At 48.3% G+C, this 27,930-nt stretch overlaps 2 protein-coding genes across 2 annotated transcripts; one reads left to right on the top strand and one right to left on the bottom strand.

The window, feature by feature from the left end:
• Window positions 1–1,357: 1,357 nt before the first annotated feature.
• On the top strand, window positions 1,358–20,701 carry LOC307090388 (neurabin-2-like). Its single transcript, XM_079757014.1, has 11 exons — window positions 1,358–1,423; window positions 1,704–3,319; window positions 10,297–10,429; window positions 12,462–12,582; window positions 13,144–13,248; window positions 15,266–15,398; window positions 16,712–16,861; window positions 17,123–17,176; window positions 17,755–17,984; window positions 18,576–18,672; window positions 20,564–20,701. The coding sequence occupies exons 2-11, from the start codon at window positions 1,811–1,813 to the stop codon at window positions 20,612–20,614; spliced, it is 2,583 nt and encodes an 860-aa protein (XP_079613140.1). The 5' UTR covers window positions 1,358–1,423; window positions 1,704–1,810; the 3' UTR covers window positions 20,615–20,701.
• A 1,831-nt stretch (window positions 20,702–22,532) lies between these two features.
• LOC307090387 (histone-lysine N-methyltransferase PRDM9-like) lies at window positions 22,533–27,383 on the bottom strand. The gene is made up of 7 exons (XM_079757013.1): window positions 27,113–27,383; window positions 26,427–26,527; window positions 26,233–26,325; window positions 25,813–26,105; window positions 25,319–25,386; window positions 24,699–24,889; window positions 22,533–24,536 (listed from the first exon to the last, which is right to left on the bottom strand). The coding sequence occupies exons 2-7, from the start codon at window positions 26,518–26,520 to the stop codon at window positions 22,558–22,560; spliced, it is 2,718 nt and encodes a 905-aa protein (XP_079613139.1). The 5' UTR covers window positions 26,521–26,527; window positions 27,113–27,383; the 3' UTR covers window positions 22,533–22,557.
• Window positions 27,384–27,930: the final 547 nt, after the last annotated feature.

Genomic DNA, 27,930 nt, shown 5'->3' with positions numbered 1-27,930 from the left:
CACACACACACACACACACACACACACACACATACACTCACCCACACACAATAGCTTGAGGACTTGAGATGAGTCAAAGGTATGAGTTAATCTGCTAATATTTCCATAAAACCAACAATTCAACTTCAGAGCAAGGCGTGCTATGCCAAGTGTAAACTTTGAAAGGGAGCCGTGGCTATAGTCAATCAACAAAAAAAAATATATAAAGAGCGTATTCACTTGCCTGCTAGGAAGAAGACCCAGCTCCGCTTCATTGCCATTTTGTTTTCACCTCTGATTGACAGCAGCAAGGGGACAGACCCAGACCCACAACCCCAGACAGTCCAGGGCTATCTTTATCCCTACAGTCGCCAAACAACGAGTAGTGTGTGTGTGTGTGTGTGTGTGTGTGTGTGTGTGTGTGTGCGTGTGTGTACACGTGCGTGTGTGTGTAATTATATTCACCATTAAATTGGATGCTAAGCTTTTCAATTGTCATTACCATCATGCTAATTAGGCCTCTCTATTCAACGATGGCTATATTGTGGGATGCTTTGTGGTGTGATTGAGACATTGACTGATTGGGTTGAATAAAACTTTTTTTATTGATTTGTTATATCACTATTTAGAAACTTCTGCATTATTTCCAATTGTATCACTTACTCTTTAGCCTATTTTATATTGCACGACGTAAATAATATTCCGATAGGGAAAGAAATTGTTAAATTGATGATACATAGGATATATGGTCGATGCGTGTGTGTCTTTATGCACAGAGACAAATAGAGCAAGTAAAATGTAAATATTACGTGGGTGAACACAGGTAAATTAAGCATAGAACAAACTGTGCCAAATATCAAAAATGTTGATATAATTGGGAAATATTATTGACTGCCAAACAGCAACCAGAGCCTGCCGGAAACCACGGACACACAATAGCGGAAGTGACAGAGATTTGACGTGTCCTCGCTTTTATCCTCCGGGTCCTAACGCTGTTATTTAACCGGTTTCTTTACACTTTATTCATTTAAAATTCATTATTACGACGCAGTAGTTTAACATATTTAAACTTTGGTAAAACACATATATGCTCAAGCAGGCTAATCTCCAACTAAATTACTTAGGAATACCACCTCGGTTACTGACATAGTTTATATGTGTCTATGATGAAGCAAACATATTGCAAACCTATTTAGTTCATTGTTAGGCTATTACTTTTTTTTATCTAAGTGCAGTAAATTGTAATGTCCAATATGTTTATACAAGTAAAGGGAAATATATAAAATGTGCCTCCAGATGGGAAATACCAGGTAACGGGACTGGCTTTAGGACCCAGTGGGCTCCTGGTCCATGCAGCAGTCTCTCTGTCTCTACGAGGACCAGAAATCTGCAGTTCACAGAATGAAGAGATCAAAATGATGCTTCCTTTAAAAAGGGATTAAACGTAAGCAATCTGTCGTCAGTGTTAAGTCCGAAGCTTATGACTTACTGTTCTAGTTTTCTGCAGCAGTGTGTTTATGCGTGGTGCTGATATGTCAAGCTTTGTTGAAAGGGATAGGGATTTTTTGCATTATAATTGCAAGCGGGGCTAATGACAGATGCATCGTGCTCCCATTCTCAATTACACTGAAATACAGTCGCGTTGGATGCTAGCTTGGCCTTTAAACCATCTCTTGTTTTGTATTTTTCTCTCTCCCTTATCTGCCGCTAACCAACCTCTCCAGGATTGATCGGCGGATTTCGAGATCAGCAAAATTTGTGTTTGCCCTGGTGGGGAGGAGAAGGCAGAGACATGCTGCTGGCGAGCATCCGTTGCGACGCCTGACCGACCATGATGAAGACGGAGCCCACATCCAAGAGCACTGGCTCTGGATCCTCGCTGAGGAGCCCATCCCCGCACCGTAACGCGTACGAAGCCGGGATGCAGGCCCTCAAGCCCGTGAAGGAGAACAATGCCGCGAACGGAGACCTGCAGGAAGGCCCGCGGGGACGCAGGTACGGCTCCAACGTCCACCGTATTAAGAACATGTTCCAGCAGATGACCACCACATCGCCCTGCGCCGACGGCGGCGAAGAGGGCGATGGCGAGGGCGGCGAGATGGAGGACCCAGACAACGCCGACACATCGGTCCGTTTGTCCCTACCCCGAGCCGGGAGCTTGAACGAGAACGTGGACCATAGTGCGCTTTTGAAACTGGGATCTACAGTATCCGACCGCGTTGGTAAACTAGACCCCAAGGCGGAGAACGGGCAGCAGCAGCCACCGCAGAGAGCGTCGTCGCCCAGCTACTCCAAGCTGCAGGAGACGCGGCGGATATTTGAGCAGCAGCAGGAGCGGCAGCAGGAGAAGCTGGCGACCACGCGGGTGTTGCTGAAGACAGACAAGGCCTCGAGCTTCCAGGATGGCCGGCTAGACGTCGGCCGCTTCAACGGCAGCACAGAGTCCCTGGACAGCCTAGACACCAGCGAGGCCGTGTCCCCCACGGTCAGCCAGCTGAGCGCGGTGTTCGAGCGCGCCGCCGAGCTCCGGAGCAACCTGCATCGCCTGTCCTCCACGCCGCCCCTACCCTCCCGCGGGGTGTGCACCAAAGTGGGTGTGCTGCACTCCAAACTCATCCCCAAGAGGGCCAGGGCGCTGCCGGTCAGCAACCACGAGGATGAGGGGGGCCGCGGTCAAAAGGACCAGGAAGGGGGCCCGCCTAGGAGCCCCAGGGGAAGGACCACCACCAGCACACGGTCGCCCCCCACATCTGACAGCCTCAACGGTGGTCAAAACGGTGCTGAACTCTCCTCCGGCCGCCACAATCACCAACACCATGCAGCGGAACCAAACGACCAGAAGAGCCAAAAGACGGTCTCGGATGCGGGGGTCGAGGCGAAGAGTGGGGACGTGAAGCCCAGTAAGTTTAACCAGGGTCAGGATCCCGGCAGCACCCTCTCCAGCGGGGACACCCACGCCTCCGTGGGGAACGGGGATGCCACCGGCCGGCAGCCGCGTCAAAGCTCTCCGAAGGGGGGCTCGGGCCAGGATGGAGGGCCACAGGTGGACGGCGAGGGGGCAGAGGGTGAAGGGAGAACCGGGGATGAGGAGCAGCAGTCGGGCCGCCAGTCGGGGGATATCGGCACCTATAGCTCTGTGGGGGAGGAGTACGATAGCCAGGTGGAAGAGGAGGAAGGGGAGAGGGACGAGGAGGAAGACGAGGAGGAAGAAGAAGAGGAGGAAGAAGAGGAGGATGACAGCTACGAACCCGAGTCCAGCTGCGTGGAGGTCACTGGGCTGCCTGAGGAGGAGGACCCGCCGGCCTCTCGGAAGATCCGCTTCAGTGTCGACCCAATTAAGGTGATCACTCACTCATTCATTCAATCATTCATTCACTCACTCACTCACTCACTCACTCACTCACTCCCTCTGAATGCTAATGACATGTCCATCTAAAATTAGATTGGTTGATTCCCTAAAGTTCATGAAAATCAAAACCCACAGAGGAATTATAGCAACGTTACGAAACAGATGTTTTAATTTATTCTCAATGTGCAAACATACTTCCACAGGGCCGCCAGAAGTTGGATATAGCCTACTTTATTCCTCTTGCAGAGAAAGGCCTCTGTGTTCTTTGTATTGTATATAATGTGTCACACATCATTTGTATGCAGTGTTAACTCTTCTCATACGAGCCACCGTAAGAGCTGGAGACAGATGGGGGTGTGTGCTATAGGCTATTTTAACACACTTTTGTTCATTAATTAGCACCCTCCACGCTTCTTCCTACGGCTCCACTCTGACGCCGTCACAGTTGTTGATGAGTGTCTACAGTACATCATAATGGCTCCCCCATCCACAGTCGGTGTGATCCTAGCTAGCTAGCTGCTAACAGCCTGCATTCCCCCCGTGCCTATCACCGGGGCCCTGAAAATGTTTCTGTGTCTCCTCCGATACTTATCCAAAAATGCAGTGGGAGCTGCTCTGTCCGTAGATAATTGCGAAGAGAGAAACAAGAAAAGGCGTTCATTCCGTTTTGTGAGAAATGCAACCGGCCTGAGATCAGCCAATTGATGCATAGCTTTGGATAACATTTAGACTGCTACTGGGAGAAAGAGACATATGAGTGATAGAGAAGTGAGAATGCTTTATTTTTTTAGTAGCACACACAGACACATACACAGAGTGAGAAAGCCAAAAGGTCAAGCTATGCCCAGGAGGACCTATGTGTTGTTATGCCTTTATGGACTGAAGCGAGAGAGACGGTGATGGTTAGAGCGGATGCAGGAAGCCTCTTCTCCGAGCCTGGGCCCGGTGGTAATGATCCAGGGACGAGCGTCAGACTCCCAAGGCTCGGTCTTGTGTTAATCCGACTGTGCCTCGGGCTCCGGTCCACAGAGACCGACGGGGACTCTCTCCAGTGGTGCCCCGGCTCTCTGCATCACACGTGCTCGCACACTTCCCCTTCCTCGCGCTCAAAGCCCAGACGGAGGCCCCATGGCTTGCATCAGTGGTGAGGGCTCAAGCTGCATTGTTGTCTCCTTGCTGTTGCAAGTTGCTGAAGGGCAGGGTCAGAGGAGGGTCTCAACCCGCTACAGAGACGCCGGCGGAGGAGCCTTTATTGTTTCAGTCATGCCGCGCCACTGTACGGCACCCCTGGTGAATGTAAAGTTGAAGCTTGTGTGGCGTTGGACAATCATTCCCAATATTTGACAGTGACGCCCTCCTGAATGCTTTATGTGTCAGTCTGCAGTGCTTGTGGTTGGCTGTCAGGTGGATCGTGAGGATGTGGTGGTGGCCCCCCTCATCAAGGCGCCTGAAGAGCCATGTTTGGGTAGTACAAAAACAAACTGCATAGGCTGTGTGTGAACGGAGTTGGTGTTGTTTTGGTTATTAAAAATCGGAGAATGTCATCACACACGGTGCTTTGCAGCGGCACATCAGGGAGTCTTTTGTTCGGGGGTCATGATGTGATCATGCAAGGCGGGGGGCGTGATGTCAACAAGAGCTGACCCGCCGTCATTGAGGTTAAATGTCAGGCCACTGTAAAACAAAAAAAAAATAGAAATGCTCAAAGCTCTTGCGTCAAGCTGAAGCAGACTTTCTCGACCCACACTAACAGAAAATGCCATTTTTAGTGCATATCTTTACTTCTGTTATGGTCTCGGGAAATCAATCTGTGGTTTGATGTTGTGCCGCACACACACACACACACACACACACACACACACACACACACACACACACACACACACACACACACACACACACACACACACACACACACAACTCTTAACTGACAGTGAAAACAGCCAGTGCAACCCAAGGCTGAGACAGAATTCACACTAGCCGCTTTGTTCAACACCCTCGTACGCTCATTCTGTCCCTCTCGTTCTCCTGTGGGTCCTCTCTCACCCTCCTCTTGTTTGCTACCATTCTCCTACTGTTAGTAAAAATAGTCTGGCAGTGCCTTCCCATGCATTTCCACGGATGGACGGATGGAAGACAGAAGTCATGTCACACATCATATCTTATTTGCTTGTTTAGGACAGAATGTAAATTATATTTTTTCAGTATACTGTTTTCCATTATTTAAATATTTGATAGATATCTTTGGTGGATAACAGATAGAACAAAGAAAGTGTAGTGGCTTGGGTTTTGAGCAAGCAGCTGAGTGGTACTGGCTTGGAATCCCCTCTTTGCCAGGAGACCAGTAGTAGGTATCCTCGAGCAAGCAGTCAAACCAGCTCCCTGCTCCTGCATAACATGTGTCGTCTGATCCCGGCTGAATAAAATCATGGTTGAAGCATGGGGCAGGCTCCTCTTTATCGCCTCCCACGTCTGTCTGTATTCTCCTGCCTCCACACAACTGTCTCACACACACACACGCAAACGGCGACCTCAGAAAGCCTATGATGTTTTTTCCCTTACCAACCACACCAGTGTCATAATATACAGTCTACTGGACAGGGTCAACACCTCATGCAGAAACGCGTGTCTTTTAGGCAACATCTGGGGGAAAAAAGCACAGGGCACCTTGTCCAGTGCACTGTGGCTAAAGCTTGCCCACACCTCAGCAAACAGGAGAGACACTCCTCCCTTGCACACTCAACAATATCGCGAGTCAGCGTGTCAGCAGTCCCGACCAGCCTCCCATGTGTCCGGCGTCCCGTATTTCATTATCCGGTGAGATATGGCGGGATACCAGACAGATTATCGAGCAAGGTCACTCTGTCCCGCTTCTCCTTCCACCCCACCCCCACCTACCCCGCCCCTTTAACAGCAGAGCCGTACATGTGATGTCCCCCCCCCCCCCCCCCCCCCCAGCCCCCCGTCAGCCTATGCGTTCAGGTTACTGCGACAAAACCATGTTACGTAACGTCCTGCATGCAACAGTGCGATTACAACATCTGTCTGTCAGCAGCGCACCAATCAACTCGGAGCGCTGAATTGAAGACAACACTCCTCTGGAGTGTTCTCTCGAGGATTGTCAGTCGGCGGCTGCTGATAGGTCTTGCCATCCTCCTTCGGGCCAGGGTCGTTTTCCTTGTCTCGTCTGGCCCGACGGTGCGCTGTAGCGCAGGGACAAACATGTTTTAAAGCTCCCCCAGCCCCCTCTTTAAACATACACTGCTGTGGCCGGCCCCGGGGTCAGCACTTAAGCCTAAAATCGCTCCTGACCAATCATGCCTGCCTGCCAAGTAGAAAAACGTTCTGGTGCTATGCAACCGTAACCATGGCGAAACACAGCCGTAACGGCCAGTAGAGAGTCGCATGGCGACGGGGTCCAGGTCGGTTTCGTGGCACATCTGGGGTCAAGAGCTTTCATTACCAGAGTTAGCACCATTTGGAACCAATTATGACAACCGCAGCCTCAAAACCGTTCGCTTATGCTGATTGGTTTAGGCCGAGTGCGAGGGTTGCTGAAGGAAAGTTTCTTTTTTTTTCTTTTGAATTGGTACGGCCATGGGAAATTGTTTGGTTGTCTCATTTTCCAGTTAATTCCTACTGGGCTGGAGCTTTGGTTCCGCATGTGTTCTACCGAACCGTTTGGCGTGCCAGTTATCTGGCGTCAAATCGCAGCTCTTCCTCGACTAGACAGAAGCTCTATCTCACCTCAACATCCTGCCAGTTTTACACGCAAATGACGAATCACAAAAACTTGACGCGTAGCTGGAATTGAGCTTGGTTACACAGGAAGGGGAAGTGACCTAAATCCAACTCCAGACCTTATCAAGGAGAATGAGAAACGACTGTGAGATAAGAAACTCACTGGCAACACAAGCCACTCAACCTGAAAAACCTGACACGAAAAACCAGGCCACCGTGATGAGGACTATGAAGAGGATGATAACGACGACCATACTGTGTTGTAGGGGAATCTGCAGGAAATACTGTGTGGTGTAAGAAATACAACCGCTTCCTCCTCCACACATCCTTTGGCCCAATCCAAAATTAGACGATTCTTGATTTTCTGTTTTAGCCCTAGTCTGGCTCGAAAGGAACCGTGCATATGAGGGGCAGCAGCTGGAGTCCGCCCAGAGATGTGAGTGTCGTTGCAACAAGCTACAAAAAAACAAACAGTGCTCCCCTGGCGTTAGCGTAACCACACGGTAGCTAGACAACCCCACCACGCTGGGAGCAGACGGTAATAGAACCCAGGCCCGCAGAGAGGGAGAAGCCTTCTCATTGAGCGCGATCCAACAAGTCACGAAACAAAATGGTGGTTGTCAACATGAGGCTCGCTGCAATGCACGCGAGCGCGCAAACAAAACAACCTGGTGGGATGGGTCGGTTATGGGTGCCCACAGAGCCCTTTGTAGGACACCCCAGGGAGGGAGGGAGGGCGGGTTGGGAGTTTCCTGGCCATCTGTTATCCACTGTGACCTACTATCTGCCACAACTGGAGCAGCCGTCCCACCTAGAGCCCTGCACCCTGCCCAGTCCCACCCACCCGTGCGCCCACCCGCCCAGCCCTGCTTTTAATCCCCATGTTTGTCTCCTCAAGGCGCTCAACCCTGTCACTCCCTGTCACGGACGCGTGTGGGTGTTTCCCCTCAACAGTGACAGTCCCCCCACCTGGTTCTGAGCATGCTCAGTGCGCTCTGGTTCTTCTTGGCCGGGGTCCGACAAGGTGTCGGTGGGGGTGGGAGTGGTGTTGCGGGGGAGGGTGCGAGCTGCCAGGGCCCTGACGGAATCCTAATGCGTGTTGTCGTTGTCTTGTGTGCGATCATCCAATGAAAAAGTAAAAGTCAATGCCATGTCAAAAGGGTGTGACTGCAGCCGTCTTTAATGCACTCCGGGCTGGTTCTGCTTCCCCATGACTTATGTATGTGTGAACTTTAGGGAGGGTGGTTTGGAAATAAAATGCTTTCAATATCCAAAAGCCACACAAGGACCGTGCGTTGCTATTGATTGTTATTTGCGCATCTTCTGGAGCAGTGGAAGCATGCATTTAAAGGCATTGAGATCCAAGCTGTAGCCTCCATCTTTAAGCCCAAGACAGGTTGCCAGTTGAGACCTTAAACATCGCAGAGAAGCTAGCTTGCGATGAGTTGCTCTGTTGTTTATTTATCCGTCCCACTTCAGAAGCCATCGGAGGCAGTAGGCCACACACTTTTTCCGTGGGTATGTGTATGCGTGTGTGGCTGTCTGTAATCCACATTCTGTTAATCCGTCTAAATACAAAGGTAACCTAAATCGGAAGCCTCTTTCCAGTCTCTCTTCCATCCCATGCTGGCAGTCCACGGCATTAGGTCAGCCGGTTCACTGGAAGAACTTAATGCAAAATTCAACATTTTAACTGCCATTCTTTTATTCCTGCAAATAATTCACGTATATATTCATATGCATTCATGTATTCTTCTTCAAAAATAACTCTTGTTGAAACTTATTAAATGTATGAAATCGTTATAGGGTAATATGAGACTCAAAGTGCACTTAAAAGTGGTCATTACGTTTAGAATTCCAGGCAAGGATCCGCAGTGCAGTGATGTGTGTCCGTGTACATACGATGTTTGATCATGGGTGAGCTGGAGATACGAGGAGACCCTATGTGTTAGAGGAGGGCTGGAATGTAACGGGATCTGTCAAAACTCAACGGCCATTTAGTGTGGGGGTAACCACGGTGACGGATTGGGGTAACCAGGGAGATGGGGGTGTGTGTGTGTGTGTGTGTGTGTGGGGGGGGGGGGGATGTGACTGAATGGCAGCCAGCACTGCAGCAACAAGATGGCACAAATAAGACTGAAACTAAGCTATGGGAGAAAGGGGAAGAGAGTAAGAGGGAGAGAGAAAGAAGCTAAGAGAGAGGGAGGGAGAGGGAGGGAAGGAAGGAAGGAAGGAAAGAGGGAAGGAGGGATGGAGGGAGGGAGGTAGGGACATTTCAAATGAGTAAAGGAGAGAGAGAATGAGAGATGAAGGAGAGCGAGACAACATTAGTGAACAAAAAGTGAAAACGTCTCATCAAATTGAGTACGAGGTTTGGAACTGTATACGAAGAAGCTAATCATTATGTAGAGTGGGGGAAGGATGTGGACGAAATCAAAGTGAATGTACACAAGAAGGTCCAGCGATGGCTTGGTTGCCGGGCCGATAGGGCATGAGGTGTTGCATGCATAATCACTTTCCAAAGACCAAGGTTGATGCTTTTAACATTCAGCCAAAGTGTGTGTGTGTGTGTGTTTAAGAGAATCCATTTGAGTGTGTGTGGCCTCCTAAGTAGCAGCTGCAGAAGAGTTCCATTAGCATGCTGGGTGCGCTTACGTAAACCAGCCCCACAAGAGTGGATGTGCGATGGGAAAATGTCCTGAAACTTGGCCTCTGCTTGGTCTAGCTTCTCGGTGGCTTACCTTAGCTGATTTTCCTCATCGGGCTGGCTTGGTTAACCTCGAGTTGAGTTAGTGGTGTGCCTCTATTACACACACTTGTGGTGTGACTCTATTACACTACTATTACACCCCAGCCGGTAGACTACTGTAGACTCTCATGGCTCTGATCCATCTTTGACCAAAACAGCTAGCATCACAGAGCAAAACAACCCTGATGAAGCCAGCAGCTGTTTGCAGCGCAGACAATCGCTGTCTGCTTTGGACTCGGGTGGAGAGAAGTGCTACAAATATTAATAAGCCTGTAGTGGAAAGACAAACACGAAACATGAACAAAATATATTTTGGAACACATCGTAGCCTAGGCTAGGTTTCCACAATGGTCTGTTTCCTACCTGCCTGCCTGCTTGTCTCCCACAGGCGTTTTGATAAAAAACATTGTAATCTCTGTGACGCGTTTGGGATTCCATAGCGATGAGTTTTCCAACCAGCCCTGTTTGTCTCCCCCAGGTGTTCGCCACCTATCCCAACGAGGACTATGACCGGCGGAACGAGGACGTGGACCCCATGGCGGCCTCGGCGGAGTACGAGCTGGAGAAGAGAGTGGAGCGGCTGGACCTGTTCCCCGTGGAGCTGGAGAAAGGTACAAGCCCACCTCCCACCCACGGCATATTTATACACCCACCCAGCCGCCCGCCCTTCCAGATAGCAACTACCTGGCTTCCTCTCTTCTTCCCTTCCCTTAACATCGCCTGTCATCATCTGTCCGCCTGTCTGACGTGTCAGGTCAAATGACATGATGTGTTCAGGGAAAGGGAAGCGTTTATTCGCCTTGGGTTACCAGATAGTCTGGGAAAAGTGCAGCGTATGCGTCTCTTATAACGGTCTTGTTTGTGAGACGTAAGGACAGGTTAACTCCGAACTCCACCTTGTTTGCCTTTCACACAAGCACCCTGGGTGAACTCCGGAGAATCAGGTCAGGAGATGATCAGGACTTTCTCACACACACCACAGGAGGTAAGCCGCATCAGACGTATTGGAAATACGCCATATCCATCAGGCGAGGTGTGTCCCCTGGGTAGAGAGCGTAAGAGGCAGGGCGTGACGCAAAGAGTGTGCAGTAGAAGTCACATTGGTTTGTTTACAACACATTGAAGATGGTGGGTGAGGCTTCCAACTCTGTAATGTTGACCCTTTTTGCGGTGATATCAATACTGCATATATTTAGATGTACCCGCAATATCCACACAAGAGTGGAGGGCGGAAGGAAGTTGGAACACAAAAGGCAGGCAAGAAGAGAAACGGGCGAAGCCGCAGCACTTGGTTTTGCGTCATTCGCATGATGTGAAATGTCATCATCACTTTAGCAACACGCCGACTCGCTCGCTGTGAATTATCCGCCACTTTGATTATCCAGACTTTAGACGAGAGGCCTGGTAGGTTACACTCCAGAGGGGCGGATTCTGACGTTTTTGTTCACACATGCAGCCCCACCGGGCATTATCCGACTGTCCGGCTTTCGGTGTGTGTGTGGAAGGCCTATTGGCCGTGTAGATCAATATCTAAAGTCTGATGGCAGACCAGTTCAAATCCGGGTGAACAGTCCTTATCACTTTCTCTCGCTTAATGTTTGTTTTCGACCAGTCATGTCGCTAAAGGAGGGGATCTGCAAGCAGGTAATTGCCGTACACAAACTCGGCCCGCAGAAGTGAAAGTAAACTGTCAAATAAGTGTCTAAAGGTTTTAAACCAACCACCATGTAGACTGACCACTGTTTAAAAATCCCCTTCTGAAAGCTTCATCCAGTCACACCAGTGAGTTTTCTCTGATAGAATATATTATGTTATAAAACAGGATACGAGGCGTAGCTCCTTCCCTTTCTGTTCTGGTTTCTGGACCAAGTTCTGTGCCGCCCCCCTTGAAGCCCTGCTATAACGTAGGCCTAGTAGGACTGCGGGTTCTGAGATTAACCAACAAACCACCATTTCACATTTTTCACGCCATACTTCAAAGGGAAATGGAGCGAGTCTGAACACAATTAGCATATAGGAACGTCCCAGTTTGGGGTCTGCAGCCTGTTCGTGTGGAGAGAAAATATTTACTGATGTAAAACGAGGTTTAGGCTGCTTCCTATTTTTACATACAGAAAGCATGGTGTCCACAGGGCAAATGTACTGCAACATTAGACGCCTTTCCCTCGGCCACCTTAAGTCCCTTTTAATAATATCGCACATTAATATAGTTATCCATATCTAAATATAGCATAGTGTATAAGGACATGGTAAAAGATACTCGATGAGGGAGAGAACGCAAAGCAAGCCATACCGGCTGGTATTATAGTGGGATGACTGTATAATCTGTGTGTTTTGTAATGTTCATTTTAGGGAATGCATTATTTGTGGGATCTACCAACCCAAACTTTGTTTTTGCATATATTTTCCTTTAAATAACAAAAAAAGAAAACGACATCTGGAATGTTCTCACTAGAGTAAAATATGTCTCTTATCAGCCACACAACCAAACATTGCACATTCATATCACAACAGACCCATTGCACACCTCTGCCTATTCTGGGCCCGTACATATCCATGAGCAAAGGGGACATGGACCCAAGCAGGCGTGTTGACCTTATGGAGTGAACGGCCACTAACCGTGTCCTGTGCTCTCTGTGTCAGACGGCGACGGTCTAGGCATCAGCATCATCGGCATGGGGGCGGGGGCCGACATGGGCCTGGAGAAACTGGGCATCTTCGTGAAGACCGTGACTGATGCAGGGGCCGCCCACAGAGACACCAGGTAGGGGCCCTAAACGTCCGACACCGGGCCATTCCTGACCTGTTTAGCATGGATGGTTCAACTAGAGCCGAAGGATTATTTTTTTGGGGGGGATGTTTAATGTGCGTAAATGCGATCAATACTTCGATTTTGTAGTGATGTCCTGTTAACCTAGATTCCGGTTCTCCAACATTCAATTGGAAATGATCCAACGAAGCCATATGGGAAGACTCTAGTCTGTACCCTGTAAAGTAATGGTATTTATCACTTACTGAACTATGTTAAAATAAAAATAACTTATGACAACAATTAACTTGGTTGTACAGCCATGGGTGTTTCAGCCTTTTTTGAAAAACGGAATATCTTTTTTTCAAGATAGTTTAAACATAGTTTTATAACCATAGAAACCTATATAACTGGCTTTGGGGATTCCCTGTGTTATTTGATTAATGGCCCTCCATGGATCCGTAAATAATTCATCAGAATAATTTAGCGATTAACTGTAAATTGAAGGAAATTAAACACCCCACACAGACACACACAGACAGGGGGGTGAGCCTGACCCCGCTGGTTTGCGTTCAGGATCCAGGTGAACGACCTGATCGTGGAGGTGGACGGCACCAGCCTGGTGGGCGTCACGCAGAGCTTCGCCGCCACGGTCTTAAGGAACACCTCAGGAACCGTCAGGTAAGAGACTCCTTCACTATTGACCAGGCGGCCATCTTGGATTCTTGATTTCTTTCTTGCTAATTAAAGGAGCTTCTTTTATATATATATATATATATTTATATTTATATTTATGGCATGTTAGGCCCTTTGAGACTGTACCGGTGATTAAGGGCTATGCAAATAAAATGGAATTGAATAAAATGTTAGGTTTAGAACCAAGACGGCCGCTGTGGGTGAGTGAGGCCCATTGGGCGGCCATGTGTTCTGATGCCTTTAGCTACTCGGACCTGTCGGTGAGACTCAGTTGTGCAGCACTTGGAGTACCAAAAGCTATTTGTGAAGTGAGACGTTAGTGGCCGACAAGGTGGACGAGGCATGGGAGTTGAACCCAGGATCTTTTTGGACACACTATCCTCTACATTATCCCCACCCACACACTTGTAGTAGTCACTCCAATTGGGACAAAAGCTTCTGCTACTGAAGGAGCCCTCTGTAAACATCCCCATTCGCATGACGTCCAGGTTTTCCTTCCTCGCGTACAACGTTGCCCCTAACAACATGGGCGACAGCAAGCGCCGAGATGAGGACAACAACAACAACGACTGCCTTGTCATCGTCCCTGCAACCCAGCGCATCCTGACATCTGACACTCAAGGGTCTCGCTGGAATAGATTGCTTCCTATATATTTTGTTCTGCCCCCGTAGCCGGTTCTGTCATTCGAGGCTCCTCCGACCACATCCTGGGCCATTACGATTGGCTTCCGAGATTGAGGCCCTTGCGCCGCGACGCCGCTAAACACCACTGTGATGATGATTACACCCTTTTATGATCGCAGTCCTCCCCCATGAGAGACCCGGCTGGATTTAGAACAGAGGGTTTCAGCCACAGTAAACATCGGCAGTTGACATAGTTGGCTGGAAAGTAGTGTTTCTTTTATTAAGAAGCCTCTTTCCTAGCTGTGCTGCGCCGTGGTTTGTTTAGGTGAGGTCAACCGTTTTCAGGGCACTTCAGTGCTCCGCTAGGCTCTAGCATAATTTAGAGCATTTTGTGTTAAGGGACAAGTGTAATTGTTATGTTTTCTGGTGAGGATCGCATTCTTTTCATGAGATAACGCATACATTATACAGTAGATCTTCAATAGAGGTATAAAGAAATCGGACTCAGACATGGATACGGATCGGGACATGTGTTTATGAACACATTACCCATCGGCAAGTGGAAGGGGAACTGAAAGGTCCCTGTGGGTAGTCTTAACTGACCCTGGCCACGTAACTGTTTACAATTCTACTCAATGCACTGTTGTGGGCACGTGAGTGAAAAAAGAGAGAGGGAGGGGGAGAGAGCCAGAGGGAGTGAGTGACAGACAGAGAGAAAGAGAGAGAGTCCACGACAGGCTTTGGAAGGGCTTTGATTTTAATCACAGAAGAGCCTCTACCCCAGAGACTAGAGCCTTTTGTTCAGCTCTGAACAGGAAGCAGATTTCAGCCGCTGGAGAGCCCAGCACATTCCATAATGCGCACAGTGCACTACTGTACCCCAGCTCAAACGCTGCGTACACGTATATAAAGACTTGTTTTCTGCTGCATGGTGCCAGCGCATATAGGTTAATGCTTACATTAACCCTAAACTCAATTTAAACATTGCCCTTCTTTCTGTACTATTCCTAGTGTGTGATGGTTATGATTTGCACTACCCCTGTAATGACCACTGTCTGAAAGTAGAGTCCCCTTGGTGTACTTCTCAATGGCTAGTAATTGTAAATTATTAACAACGTCCTTAAAGTGCCTCCTATTTTACCACCAGGTGGCATGCTGATTAGCCATTACAAGCCATTTCAAAATCTTCATTTTAGTGACATCACAAATGGGAGGGACCTCCTAGATCATCAACATCCCACCTGGCGGTTAAATAACACCCTTTTTCAAACCACAACTTTCTACGCATAGTCCGCCGTTGTTCTCAACGTCCTTCATGAGCTTGTTTTCACCGTTTTCCACGTTCTGAGTGCGGGTATGCTCTCTCCGTGGGCTGCAGGTTTCTGATTGGCCGGGAGAAGCCCGGGGAGCAGAGTGAGGTGGCCCAGCTCATCCAGCAGACCCTGGAGCAGGAGCGCTGGCAGAGGGAGGTGATGGAGCAGCGATACAGCCAGTACATGGACGACCAGGAGGTCAGCGCATGCCGCCTTTTAAAGCCTCTTAGTTGGCCTGGTTTGGTCGTAATGATAGGACTAACAATACAAATATAGGGCACATGTGAACCTAAATTCAATGCTTCATTCTCAAGTATACAATGGTAAGAAATCATCATGACAAATATTGAAATGGTAAAACCGACAGGAAGATAACGACCCCAAAAAACGTAACATTATACAGTAAATATACAGTTGATTAAATACTAGTATATCTAGTATAATAGATACTTGTGTAGATACAATGCCCCCCATACATTCACTGATTGCATGTCAGTGCCTGTACAGAATACATAAGGGCCCTTCAGAGCCATGTCGGATTGTCCACAGTCCCCCCCCCCCCCCCCTTCCCACGTAGACCACGATTGACATTAATGCAGAATGTGACAGAGATAAGGGGGAGGGGTTTTACGCTGCAGTCTCTGTGTTTTCATGCAGACTACATAATCAGCACAATCAAAATGATTTAAAGGCCGGTTCAGGCAGTGCAGGAAGACATGGGAAGAATCGAATTCTGGGCCAGGGGCGTGCCACCCTCACTGCAGTATTCATCTCCAGATATGAAGATTGCAATCTCCCCCTGAGTTATTCTCTGTCCGTCGTGCCTTCATGCAAAACAATGTCCCATTGAATGAGTGCGCCGTGCCTGAGAGCTGCTGCTAGAAAGTCGTGGCAACAGAATGCGTGCACGCTGTCCACATTTGATTTGAACCGTTCTACTATTACTATTGAGGCATTTGTAGACTTGCAAAGAGAGTTAGGGCCATTAATGGTGAGGACTCTTGTTCAAGGATGAGGTGTCATTAATGAGATTGTAAGGGTTAGGCCTCTTGTTCAAGGATGAGGTGTCATTAATGAGTTTGTAAGGGTTAGGAATCTTGCTCAAGGATGGCAACGGGTAGACTGGATATCGGGGTTAAAACCCACAACCCTTCCCCTGGGAGTCAAACCCCCTGACCGCTATCCTGCCTCTGTTTAAGCACCACTATCCATATAGCCAGTGTAAATTGGGGCAGCATTGGCTCAGGAGGTAGAGAGGGTTGCCTGGCAACTGGAGGCATGCTGGTTCAATCACCAGCTGTGATGAGGTGTCCCTGAGCAAGACCACTAACCCTAACTGCTCCCGTTTGTCGACGGACCCACGTCGTCGTATGAATTGCTGAATGAATAGGTTTATGAATGGGTGACTATGAGATACTGAGTGCTGTCAGCCCAAATAATAAGCAGCAGATGGTTGTCAGGGCTTTGTGTTTTGTTATTTATTCATCCATTCATCTCGGTTGTGACGGCAGGGGGGTGAATACGCCACCGACGAGGAAGAGGACGAGGACGAGATGAGCCCCTCCTACCGCGGGGCGATCGAGGTGTTCGACCTGGTGGAGAACGAGGACATGTCGCCCCTGGAGACGGATCCCGAGAAGCTCGCCCACAAGTACAAAGAGGTGAGTTCTATGTGAACGAGAAAGAGCAAGAGATCCTCATGATCACACCTTGTATCACACGTAGGCGTCAATATTACGTGTTACATAACACCTCGTGCACAGGCCCACTTTGAAAACCCAGCCGCTGTGGGGTACGTTACCTCTTGTGAACATGTCCATGTATTTGTTTACTACCTCTGCTCCTTTTGGGTGCGACCCTTGTCTTTGTACAGGTCAAAGACACTCTGCCTGACGATATTGTGATGTCTTTTTTTTCCGTAGCTCCACATAAAACATGCCGTCACGCAGGCTGAGATCCAACAACTGAAAAGAAAGGTATGTTACCCCTTAAGTACCCGACGGATGAGCAGGTTACAAATAGTACCTTTGTCGATTTGCCCCACACAAATAAGCTAACGAACCGCTTGAGTTAATTAGAATTAGGTCATTCATTATTTTCCCCTTTACAGGCACATTCTAGTCGTGTAACAATAACATTTCACAGGGCCCTTTTTAATATTTGTATTTGGTACATTAGTCCTGCTGAACATTAGTACATATTAATGTTATCCTGTAAATATGTAGTTATTATTAGTAAATTAATCTGCAGAGCATACTACATATTAATGTTATCTTGTAAATATGCGGTAATATTTAGTACATGAGTTCTGCAGAATATAACTACAGATTATTATCTTGTAAATATGTAGTAATATTAACTACATTAATCCTGCACTGCATTACCACATATCAACCGGATATTTAATCAATGAACAATACATGCGGTAAAGCGACTTCACGTGGAGGGCATATTTATTTCCGCAACCAGAAGCACTCGATCCCCATTTCACTGTCCCAACATCCATGAGGTGTCCGGTATGTTCTGACCGCGCCGCGGCCGTCTCTCTCCCCAGCTGCACCACGCTGAGCAGGATAAGCAGCGGTGGCGCATGGACAAGGCCCAGCTGGAGCAGACGCTGCAGGAGAACAAGGAGCGCATGGAGAAGCTGGAGGGCTACTGGATGGAGGCCCAGAGCCTGTGTCAGGCGGTGGACGAGCACCTGAAGGAGACGCAGGCCCAGTACCAGGCGCTGGAGCGCAAGTACAGCAAGGCCAAGCGGCTCATCAAGGAGTACCAGCAGAAGTGAGGCCTGCTTTCGGTCTGCTTGATTTTTAGGAGCTTAGAGATCGCTACTTTATAGGAGTAGATTAGTACAAGGGATCCACCGACTTCACGTTTATCCGTTATTAATATGTGCCCCTACAGGCTGATTCTACTATTCAATTGACTTTTATTCGTAACGCCCCTAATCACAGGTACAGTCTCTAGGGACATATATTTATGACTTGATATATTTGATTCAGTACATGATGTCAATGCGTCATTACATTTACATTTTACATTGAGGGCGTACATTCAGCGGACGCTTTTATCCAAAGCTACCTAGAACCATTCATACACACTCCGACGGCGGAGTCGACCACTCAAGGCGACAGCCAGCTCGTCAATAGCAGTTAGGGTTAGTCTTGCTAAGGGAGACCTCGACACTCGGCTAGGAGGAGCCGGGGATCAACCCCGCAACCTTCCGGTTACAAGACAACCCCCTCTACCCTCTGAGCTACTGCCGCATCATTAAAATTAAAAAAAACGATGACAACTTCATCAGCATTGTGTCACAAAACCAGTAGCTCCTGCTCCACGGGATGACTCGGTTGTTGTTGTTGTGGTCCTCAGGGAGATAGAGTACCTGAAGAAGGAGACCCAGCAGTGTGCACAAGATGGAGCCGAGGCCTCGGAGCTCCAGGCGGAGTCTGGGCAGCTGGAGGAGCAGGTAACGGAGAACCCCCCCCCCCCCCCCCGTCGTGTGACTGATCTGTGGGCTCTGTGAGTCCTACCAGGGGGCGTCTGGTCTGAGCTCAGGTTGTGAGGACACGCTACAAGCTGGCTGTTGTGATATATTTGTTTGATATAACACAGACATCATTTGGTAAGGGTCGTCTAATAGAACCTGATCCAACTATTGGATCAAGTTCTATTAGTTCTATTATTTTTTTGCCGCTTTAATTCACGATTAACAGAGCAGTCAATGAGGTCTGTGTCCTTGTATTGTTATGAGGTGGATGTGTGTTTTGGTTGGATGCAGGTGTGACCTAGGACCATAGGGTTTTATCAAACACCAGGGTTTGTTGTTGTTACTCCTCATATCCAAAAGCATTTTAATTTGGCGGCCGTGATAATCCATGACCGCACTCGGTAACCACAATAAAATGAATGCCAAGCTTCCATTCTGGATGCTGGCCTCAACCTAGCATCGACTCCACACTTTCACTCAGACAATGATGGTATTATTTTACCTTCTTGTGATTGTTTTAATGTACAAAGAAAGGGTTTGTGTGGCTGCTTGGGGAGCCTTTAGACCAGGGGGGCCCAAATTCTTCCCAGTGGAGGGCCAAAATGTAATCGTGGGGAGGCTCGTGGGCCAAAATTTAAATTTTTCAGTATATTTAGTCAAATATGTGGGAGGCGGCTGAACAGGATAGGAGCTCAACAGCGCCACCCTACCATCAATGTATCACAATGTTATTCTAGGGTCAGGAATGGAAGTGCACCAATAAATAATATTCAATGAGAGCGAGCGCAGATTCCGAGCGCTGATGGCGGAAAACAATAATATATACAGTGGGTAAGGCGCGGGCCAAATAAAATCGGTCGCGGGCCAAGTTTGGCCCGCGGGCCCCAAATTGGGCAGCCCTGCTTTAGACTCTGATGGTGACGCAGCACTACAGTGGAGCCCTGGGGTCACAGGTCTCTATGTTATTGAACCTTTGGTTGCACTTTATTTGAAGGGGTGTGAATAAGACGGACTGACTGACAGCTTCTCTGAACAGGAAGTCTGTATGACTCATTTAGGTGCCAATCTGCAAAGGATGTCGTAATTAATGCAAGGTTGATGTGTGAGATGTCATTGTTGTAACTACTTGACGTTCAACAAGACAACATAACTTGTCAATGTCTTTGTTATTACAACTTGGGATTCACCAAAACGACATAAACATGCCATAGCTGGCCTAATTACAAAACTCAAAGGAACTATTTAACTACTTTGTGTTAACATTACGTTAAACTGTCATGTGGTTGGTTTTAACATTGGCTGTCATGAGACTATCATAATTGTGTCATGAATAGTTTCTTTGGCCTCGACTACAGTGGTGCACTGTCAAATGCTTGTAAACACCTTAACAAAAGCAATAGACGAGTATATAAATAGTTATTATTTTTGCGAAACCAATATTTCCTAAAAAATATATACATATGCCCTGAAACAGAAGCTTCCAGAAGTCTTTCATAATTACAGACTTTTAATAACATGATAAATAGTTGTTCAGAGGATGATACTTTTTAAATCGGTCCTCAATAGACAAGCAAAATAAGAAATGTAGCATGGATATTCAATCAATCTTGGAAATATATTAGCAGAAAATTCAACAAAAAGCGCACATCTTTGACGTGTCGTGACCTTATCAAGTGGGCGGAGTTTGGTCCAGTACGCCTCAAGAAGGCTCCACAGTGATCAGTGGTCAGTTTGTCTTGAAATAATAACGTACATCTTGGCTCATTGAGTCATACAGAACCATCACTGAATGCATCTGAATGCTTTAACATTGATCAATACACATCTATTAAAACTATGACCGTCTTTTTCTTTCAATCCTTGTCTTCAGGTGGCTGACCTGGAATCCAGGGTCGAGGAGCTGAAATCAGATCCTTTATAGGGAACAAAAAGAGCCTTTCTCCTCGTGGCGTTTATCAATGGAAGCTGAACTTGGTGAGATTTAAGGAGACGTCGACGACGATGATGGTGGCGTTATTGTACTTGCAGTGAAAGGCAGGGTATCTTTGGTCTCCAAACGTACTGTGTATGTACCCTTCGGCTTTAACCCCATAGTTTAATTAAACCCTTTTTAACTTTTCTTTTTCTGATTACATTTGGAAAGGTAGTCTTCTTTTCACAAAGGATAACATTTTCTGTCGCAGTATTCGTGTCGTTTTTTTGAGAGTTCAGTATTTAACCATTCCCAATTTGTACTTTTTTTTTTTTTTGCTTTTAATTGCCAAACACATTCCTACTATTCCTTTGCCTAATTTTTGTGAAATGTTCTGAATTGTACAGACGGCGTTACTGCTGTATGTGGTGCATCGCGAAGAGTTGTGGGGGCCGTGTATATATTTTTATTAATGTGTAAAACATTTAACATTATAGAAACTAATGAGATTGTGGATCAGCGTGTGTAATTTATGTGATCGAGACAGGCGTGTTGGTTTTGAAAGGCTATTGCACTTGAGAGGGATATCGGCATCACTGGAACGGCACGGAGCCCGGAGTGACTCCAAAACATGTACACCAATACCCTGACCTCCTTCAGAATGGTTTCCTCCTCGCTCCTTTTCAAGAAAAACCACCTGCTGCCTACTTTTCAAAGCGGTTTCTGCTTTTTAGTTCCTTTTTTTTTTTTTAAACATTTTCTTTAACGTAACAAAGACTCTCCCGCACTTCGACGATCAAACAATCGCTGGTTTCCACTCTCGTCGTCGTCAAACGCTCTACTACTTTCCTAACATGGACCAGACTCCTGAACTGCTGTGCCACACTAAGAAACGGATGAAAACGGATTACAAGTTGTTCTTTTTGTGATTTTTCTCTTCAAGATGGATGTTGCCAAGGGTTGTTGTAACCGGTATTATTAGCTAGGACTACTGATATACAAATACATATATATAATATATATATATATAGAAACGAAACACAACTGGGACTTGGGTGGTTTTAGACGCCCGTACCAGCAGTAGATTTTTAGATTTGAATATGTAGTGTAACGAACCAGCAGCTGCACACGACACCCCTGTATCCCTACCCCCCCCCCCCCCCCCCCCCCCCCCCCCCAAGCCCCCTCCCAGAACCCCTCTGTGTGTAGCACATGGAACACTGCCAGGGTCTTCCCTGTTTCAATCCGCACACACACTTTAAAGTGAATTGGGTCTTACTTGTGTCAACCGTCATACCGGTATGTTTGTATAGTCCAGATAAAAACTGGAATATTTTAAACGGCGCTTAATGTTTGAGATTTAGTGAAAGATGTATACAACGGCGATGGAGATTAAAAAAAAAACGGAACAAAAAGCAATGCAGTGAACGACGGAAAAAGATATACAGTATGTTGTGAGAATTATATCTGGGTAACCGCAAAAGTGTTAGGATAACGGGAGTCAAAAATAATAATCGGCATGAGTATTTTCATAATATTAAGGCTTGTACAGGGCACATGCTTTGCATTGTATGTTTTGTGGAATAAATGAACAGTGATGTTAAGCTTGGGGGTTATTTTATTTCCACGTAGTACTTGGCAACATTTTAAACTGCTAGAACGCATTGATGTTTCTGATTGAGTGAGAATGTTAAAGGGGACACAGAAATGTATGCAACTGTGTATCCTGGTCAACTTCAATGTAAAGCGCTTTAAAACAAGCATGAGGAGAATTTCAAGCAGCCCTCATTAAATGCATTACAAAACGAAAGCATTTCTCAATCCCTCTTAATGCCGGTCCACCGACGAAATTCTCACCCAGAAGAAGACTCTGCCCCCCCAAAAAAAGCAACAATTCTTTAACAATTGTCTCCAAATGAAATTTGATCCGCCAACGGGTTTGAACCCCAGAATCATGAGTGCATTTTCTGCTGGTGCCTCCGGAGGTGGTAGTTCCGCGAGAAGCTCTTTCCGCACTCGTCGCACTTGAACATCCTCTGGCCCAGGTGCAGCAGCATGTGGGCGCGCAGGCTCTGCGGGCGGCTGAAGCTCTTGAAGCACTCGGGGCAGCTGTGCGGCCGCACGCCCGTGTGCTTGCGCTCGTGCCTCTTCAGGTCCCCCGACTGCCGGAAGCTGTCGCCGCAGTGCGTGCACAGGTAGGGCTTCTCGCCCGTGTGCGTGCGCAGGTGCACGTTCAGCTGGCCCATGTGCACGAAGGTCTTGAGGCAGTGCGGGCAGCTGTGGGGCCGCACGCCCGTGTGCACCCGCTGGTGCTGCTTCAGGCTGTAGTGGTTGGTGAAGTCCTTTCCGCAGTCCGTGCACAGGTACAGCACCACCTGCTGGAAGCAGCGGTGCGCCCGGTACTTCTTGGCCGTGCCGTACGTCTTCCCGCACTCGGTGCAAACGCGCGCCACGTCCCCCGCCGCCTCCTCGCCCCCCTGCTCTTCCGGCGCCTTCTCCGACTCGGGCAGCCACTCCAACTCCTGGGGGTGGTGTCGGCGCACGTGCTTGCGCAGGTAGCTGCGGATGGTGAAGGAGAAGGGGCAGTAGGCGCAGGGGAAGATCTCGGACGTGCAGTGGTGCTTGTCGCAGCTCTTGATCTTCTGGTGCTGCTTCAGGTTGAACAGCTTGTTGAAGCCCTTGCCGCACACGTGGCACGCGTGCGGCTTGCTGTCCGCGTGCGCCGTCCTCTCGTGGCGCTTGAGGAAGCCCGCCTTCTTGAAGGTGGCGCCGCAGCGGGAGCACCTGTGCTGCGGGGTGGCGGCGCAGGCGTGCTCCTTCAGCGCCGCGTCCGATTCGTATTTCTGTTTGCAGTGGACGCAGCCGTGGGCCTGGCCCTCCTGAGCGGACGCGCCGGCGTCCGTCTCCTCGATGCTCTCTGCAACGGCCCGGGCCGGGCACGGCGTCTTCCTCTTCGGCGCCGGAGTCCTGCGCTTGGGGGCGATGAGCTTTGTGATGGTGAAGATCTTGGAGCGAACCCCGAGGCGCTGTGGCCTCTGGTACGCCGGCTCTTTGGAAGTCTCTGGGGACTGTGGCACCGAGGAGGGCCCTTCGGTGAAGTCCAGGTCCTCCGGGTCGTGGGCGTCATCTGCGGAGGCCTCTGAACTCTCCTCCTCTTCCTCCGCGAGGGCCATCTTGCACGGCGTTGGCCTCAGGTCCTCCCCCTTGGCCTGGTGAGACTCGAGGTGCCGGCCCAGGTCGTTGTGCTGGCTGAAGGTCTTCCTGCACAGCGTGCACACGTAGGGCCGCAGGTTGCCGTGGACGCGCGTCTGGTGCTTGTTGAGGTAGCGCGCGTTCGAGAAGCTCTTGTCGCACTGGACGCACGTGTTGCGTTTCTCCCCCGGCGCCGTGCCTTCCGCCTCCTCTAGAGGGCGACCCTCTTGCCCGGGCGTGTGCCCGCCGACGGCCGCTTCTTCGGTGTCCGGCGGCTCTTCAGAGGCGAGCTCGTCCGTCTCAGCGCCTCCCGTCTCCGTTTCCGTCTTGGTCTCCTGGCGGCAGCTCTGGTCCGACGGCGTCTGCTTGTTGTGCACCAGCTGGTGCCGGAGCAGGCCCGAGGCCTGGCTGAAGCTGCGTCGGCACTGGGGGCAGCAGTAGGGCCGCTTGTTGGAGTGCACCGACAGCGCGTGCCGCTTGAGGTGATGCATGTGTTTGAACACCTTGCCGCACTCCCGGCACGTCTTGGCCTCCAGGGCGTCCAACGCGTCGAGAGGGTTGGGATTGGTGGAGGTGGAGGGGGGAAAGTCTTCTGCGGCCTCCGTGTCGGGCGAGGAACACTCCCTCTTGGGCTGCGTGTGGAAGTGGTCTACGTGGCGCTGGCGGTACGTCTCCGTGGTGAAGGACAGCGGGCAGTGGGCACAGAGGAACATCTGGAACGTGATACTCGGGTCACTCTCTGGATAGAAACCAAACGAAAGTTAAACATGGCCATCTTGAAAATCGTCAAAGTAAGATGAGAGAACAAAGTCCTTTTTCCGTGTCAAAACATCCTCTTTGGACTTTGGGGTGTATCTCACAACAAGTAAATACGTTTTGCCCCAATAATAGCCCCCCTCACCTGTGGGACAAAGCTTCCTGAGCCACATGTGGCTCCAGGCCTCACTGAGCCGGCTCACCAGCCCTGCGCTGGGCCACCACACCAGCTCGTCTCCGGGCTGGATGGTGCGGCAGCAGTGGAACAGAATGCTGCCCTTGTACTGCACCGCCAGCAGGTTGGTCTCCTCTTGGTTGCGGGCACAGTTCACATACCTGTTGGGTGAAAGGATGCAGGGAGCTCAGAGTACTGACGAAGAGCAGTGAGGGGAGTCCATCAGCTCATTGTGTCCCAACCCCCCCCTGTTGCTTACTCTATTTCTACCAAGGCTGACCTTATAAGTTTCTGTCATTGTAAATAATTTAAAAATCGGTCTAAAAAATGAAATACAATGCAAATTGTACACAAGGAATCTTTTTCGTTTTTAGGTTTGTTTGAGGTTGAGTTCTCTCAACCTCTAGTTTCAATTAAACCCATAGCAATAATGTGGAAACCCCAGTCGATAATGTAACAATTTTCTGAGCGCATAATATAATAACATTTTGCCTATCATTTTACAACGTATAACATTCGTTCACCACAAATGACTCTTAAAAGCAGTGCCAACATTTAAACATTTTTTACAGAATGTGTACAGTACTCACCTCATCCAGTTTGAGTGCGTTTCTCTCGCTGCATCAATGTAGTCGTATTCGTCATTTACTTTGTATATCTAGAGAAACCCAAACAGTGTTAAGTAACAAAGTCACCCAACGACATGCATTCCAAACACAGGTAGAGTCACTTTTAAAAAGACATCAATCTTGCTGGCTAACTTCCTAAAACGGCTTTCTAACTTGATTCCTTCTTTGATGTAATTTAGTATGGGTGCCGCTGGTGTAATGGGATCATGCAAGATTCCCATTCTTGCGACCCGGGTTCGATGCGCTTTTGCTCCATCTTTCAACAATAGATACCACAGAGCTGCAGTCTGTGTTTGGATAGTTCTCTCCGGGACCCCGACTATGGGTAATCGTCCCTAAATTATCTCATCCCTCCCCTCCCTCCTCTATCATGTCCTACCCTTAATATCCTCCATCTTACGTAAATAAGATCCAACGGGTTCATGTTTGTTTTTCCTGCCCATGGTCCAGCTCACCTCCCAGGAGTATCGGCTCGCCACTGCAGCCTCCCTGGAGGTCACTTCCCCCTCATAGGGCCCAAAATGCATTCCGGGCGTCATGGCTGGCCCCTGGTTCATGACCCCCAGGCCCGTGTTGGGAATGCTGGACCTTCCTATCATCAGGCCGTGGGGAAGCGTCAGCAGCGCTCTCTGGGGCACGGCCATGGTGGTGGGTGAGTCCAGGACGAAGGACGGGCTGGTGAGGCTGGTGAGGCTGGTGAGGCTGACGTTGCTCTGCTCTTCGAACAGAGACCGGCATTCGACACAATCTGTAGAAAAATAGTTGGAAGTCACAATCACAGAAACCAAAGAAAAAGTAAGCAATGCAACTGAACTGAGTCTGTGTCCTGGTATTAGGTATATGGATTATATTATGAAAAACAGGTAATTTCTTACAAAAGCCATCGTCCAATTCAGCATCTTCTCCTTGCACCACTGTGTCCAGCAATTTCTGCATGGGGGTCTCTGTTGGTTCTGATACTTGAAGCACTGATATAAATAAGAAAACAAATCGTAAGGGAGAATCTGATGACGACCAATGTTAAAGATGAGATGAATTCATTAACAGTAAAGGATAGTGAATGCCTTACCCGCGGATGAGTTACCATTGGGCAGTACACATTCCTCAATAATGACTTCCTCTGTGGTTTCCACCCACTCCATCACCTCCCCTTTGTCCGACATGAGTAGTCTGGAAGTAAACAAACAAACGTATGCCCGTTATTCTTATTGTTGTAAATTTGGGTGAACATGAGTAGCCCACCATTTTGAATAGATTTCTTTTCACCGGGGTACCAAAGCTTAAAACTCAAAGCAAACCAGTAGCCACGTAGGCCTTCCTCCCAACCTAAAACAGTAACGCTACTACATGTGCATGATAAGAATAGGCTGAATGTAAATATATCCCCTTTTTTCTTAAAGCAGAAATCACATGTGTTGTCGGGGCTGCCAAAGTACCACGTCGCGGTTTATAATTTAAGAACCAGTGTATGATAACAGGAGGACCGCGGTAAGGCGTTACGAGGCATGGCGTTCCTCCTGTCCTCATAATTTAAAACACATTCCTTTATTTTGCATTTTTGCATTACAAATCCGCCGTGGATGGTACCACTGCCACTTCTGCTACTTATTTTTACTTCGCTTATTTAGTTGATCTTGTATTGTTGCTGCTGTGTGGCTGTTGAGTAACCAAGCCTATTACTTTTACCCTTGTGTTCTTAAAATATAATAAAAGTGATTCTGAATCTGAAAGGTCAGATGAATGCACTGGACTCACGTTGGGGATCAGATCTCAGTCCTGGTAGTTGAAGGTAGCACGTTAGCACAGGCTAAACGCATACTCATACGGCTAGCCCACTGGCTAGCAAGGCTGGTACAGTTAATGTTATTTATACCGTGCGGCTGTCCTTAGTTTATCCGCTAGTCCCGTGGGTTGCTCGTGATCATTGTTCCTTAAGTTAGGAATATAGACCTGACTATCATAATGTCTAACGACGTAGCCAGATTATGCATTTCAGTCTGTGGAATATATGCCTCACAGAAACGGTCAAAATCTGAACCCAGAAGTAAAACCTTCATCTGCCAAACAAAGGCGCGTAACGTGTAGCTATCACTTCCGGGTTGTTTCGAATTCAAATGATAACGTTGGTTGTTTAAACCTAAGCCTGAAAAATGGGTGATGGGCTGCAGTCATAATGTGTCAAATCTTGCAATCAAAAACATGAATATACGCCAAATATTAATATATTTTTATATTTGTACTAAATTTTCTAACTTAATCCCTTCTTTGCAGAGCTCGAGCATGGGCGCCGCTGGTGTAGTGGTATCATGCAAGATTCCCATTCTTGCGACCCGGGTTCGATTCCCGGGCGGCGCACGCTTTTTTCACGCTCAACAATATTTAACACAGAACTGCAGTCAGAGTGTGTGTATGCTCTGCGGCACCCCAATACTATATCTTTCCGTTCAATGTTTGGTTGGAGATGAATGAAGAATCTTTTCATCTACATATCTGGAGCTGTATAGTGTAATGCATCCTATTTGTAAGATGATTATTATGTGGTCAAATTCCAGTTAACGTCAATGATGATCACT

The sequence above is a fragment of the Pollachius pollachius genome (genome assembly GCF_949987615.1).
Source record: "Pollachius pollachius genome assembly, chromosome: 19".
NCBI lineage: Eukaryota > Metazoa > Chordata > Actinopteri > Gadiformes > Gadidae > Pollachius > Pollachius pollachius.
Note: the sequence above shows the minus strand (reverse complement) of the source record. Positions and strands in the feature narration are given on the sequence as shown.

Excerpts from the sequence above, each read along its gene's own strand:
- LOC307090388 (XM_079757014.1), top strand. The coding sequence starts at position 1,811 with ATGATGAAGACGGAGCCCACATCCAAGAGCACTGGCTCTGGATCCTCG. Across the intron at positions 17,177-17,754 it reads TCCAACAACTGAAAAGAAAG|CTGCACCACGCTGAGCAGGA; the intron begins GTATGTTACCCC and ends CTCTCTCCCCAG. Across the intron at positions 18,673-20,563 it reads CTGGGCAGCTGGAGGAGCAG|GTGGCTGACCTGGAATCCAG; the intron begins GTAACGGAGAAC and ends CCTTGTCTTCAG.
- LOC307090387 (XM_079757013.1), bottom strand. The coding sequence starts at position 26,520 with ATGTCGGACAAAGGGGAGGTGATGGAGTGGGTGGAAACCACAGAGGAA. Across the intron at positions 24,890-25,318 it reads ACGCACTCAAACTGGATGAG|GTATGTGAACTGTGCCCGCA; the intron begins GTGAGTACTGTA and ends TTCACCCAACAG. Across the intron at positions 24,537-24,698 it reads CAGGAAGCTTTGTCCCACAG|AGAGTGACCCGAGTATCACG; the intron begins GTGAGGGGGGCT and ends GTTTCTATCCAG.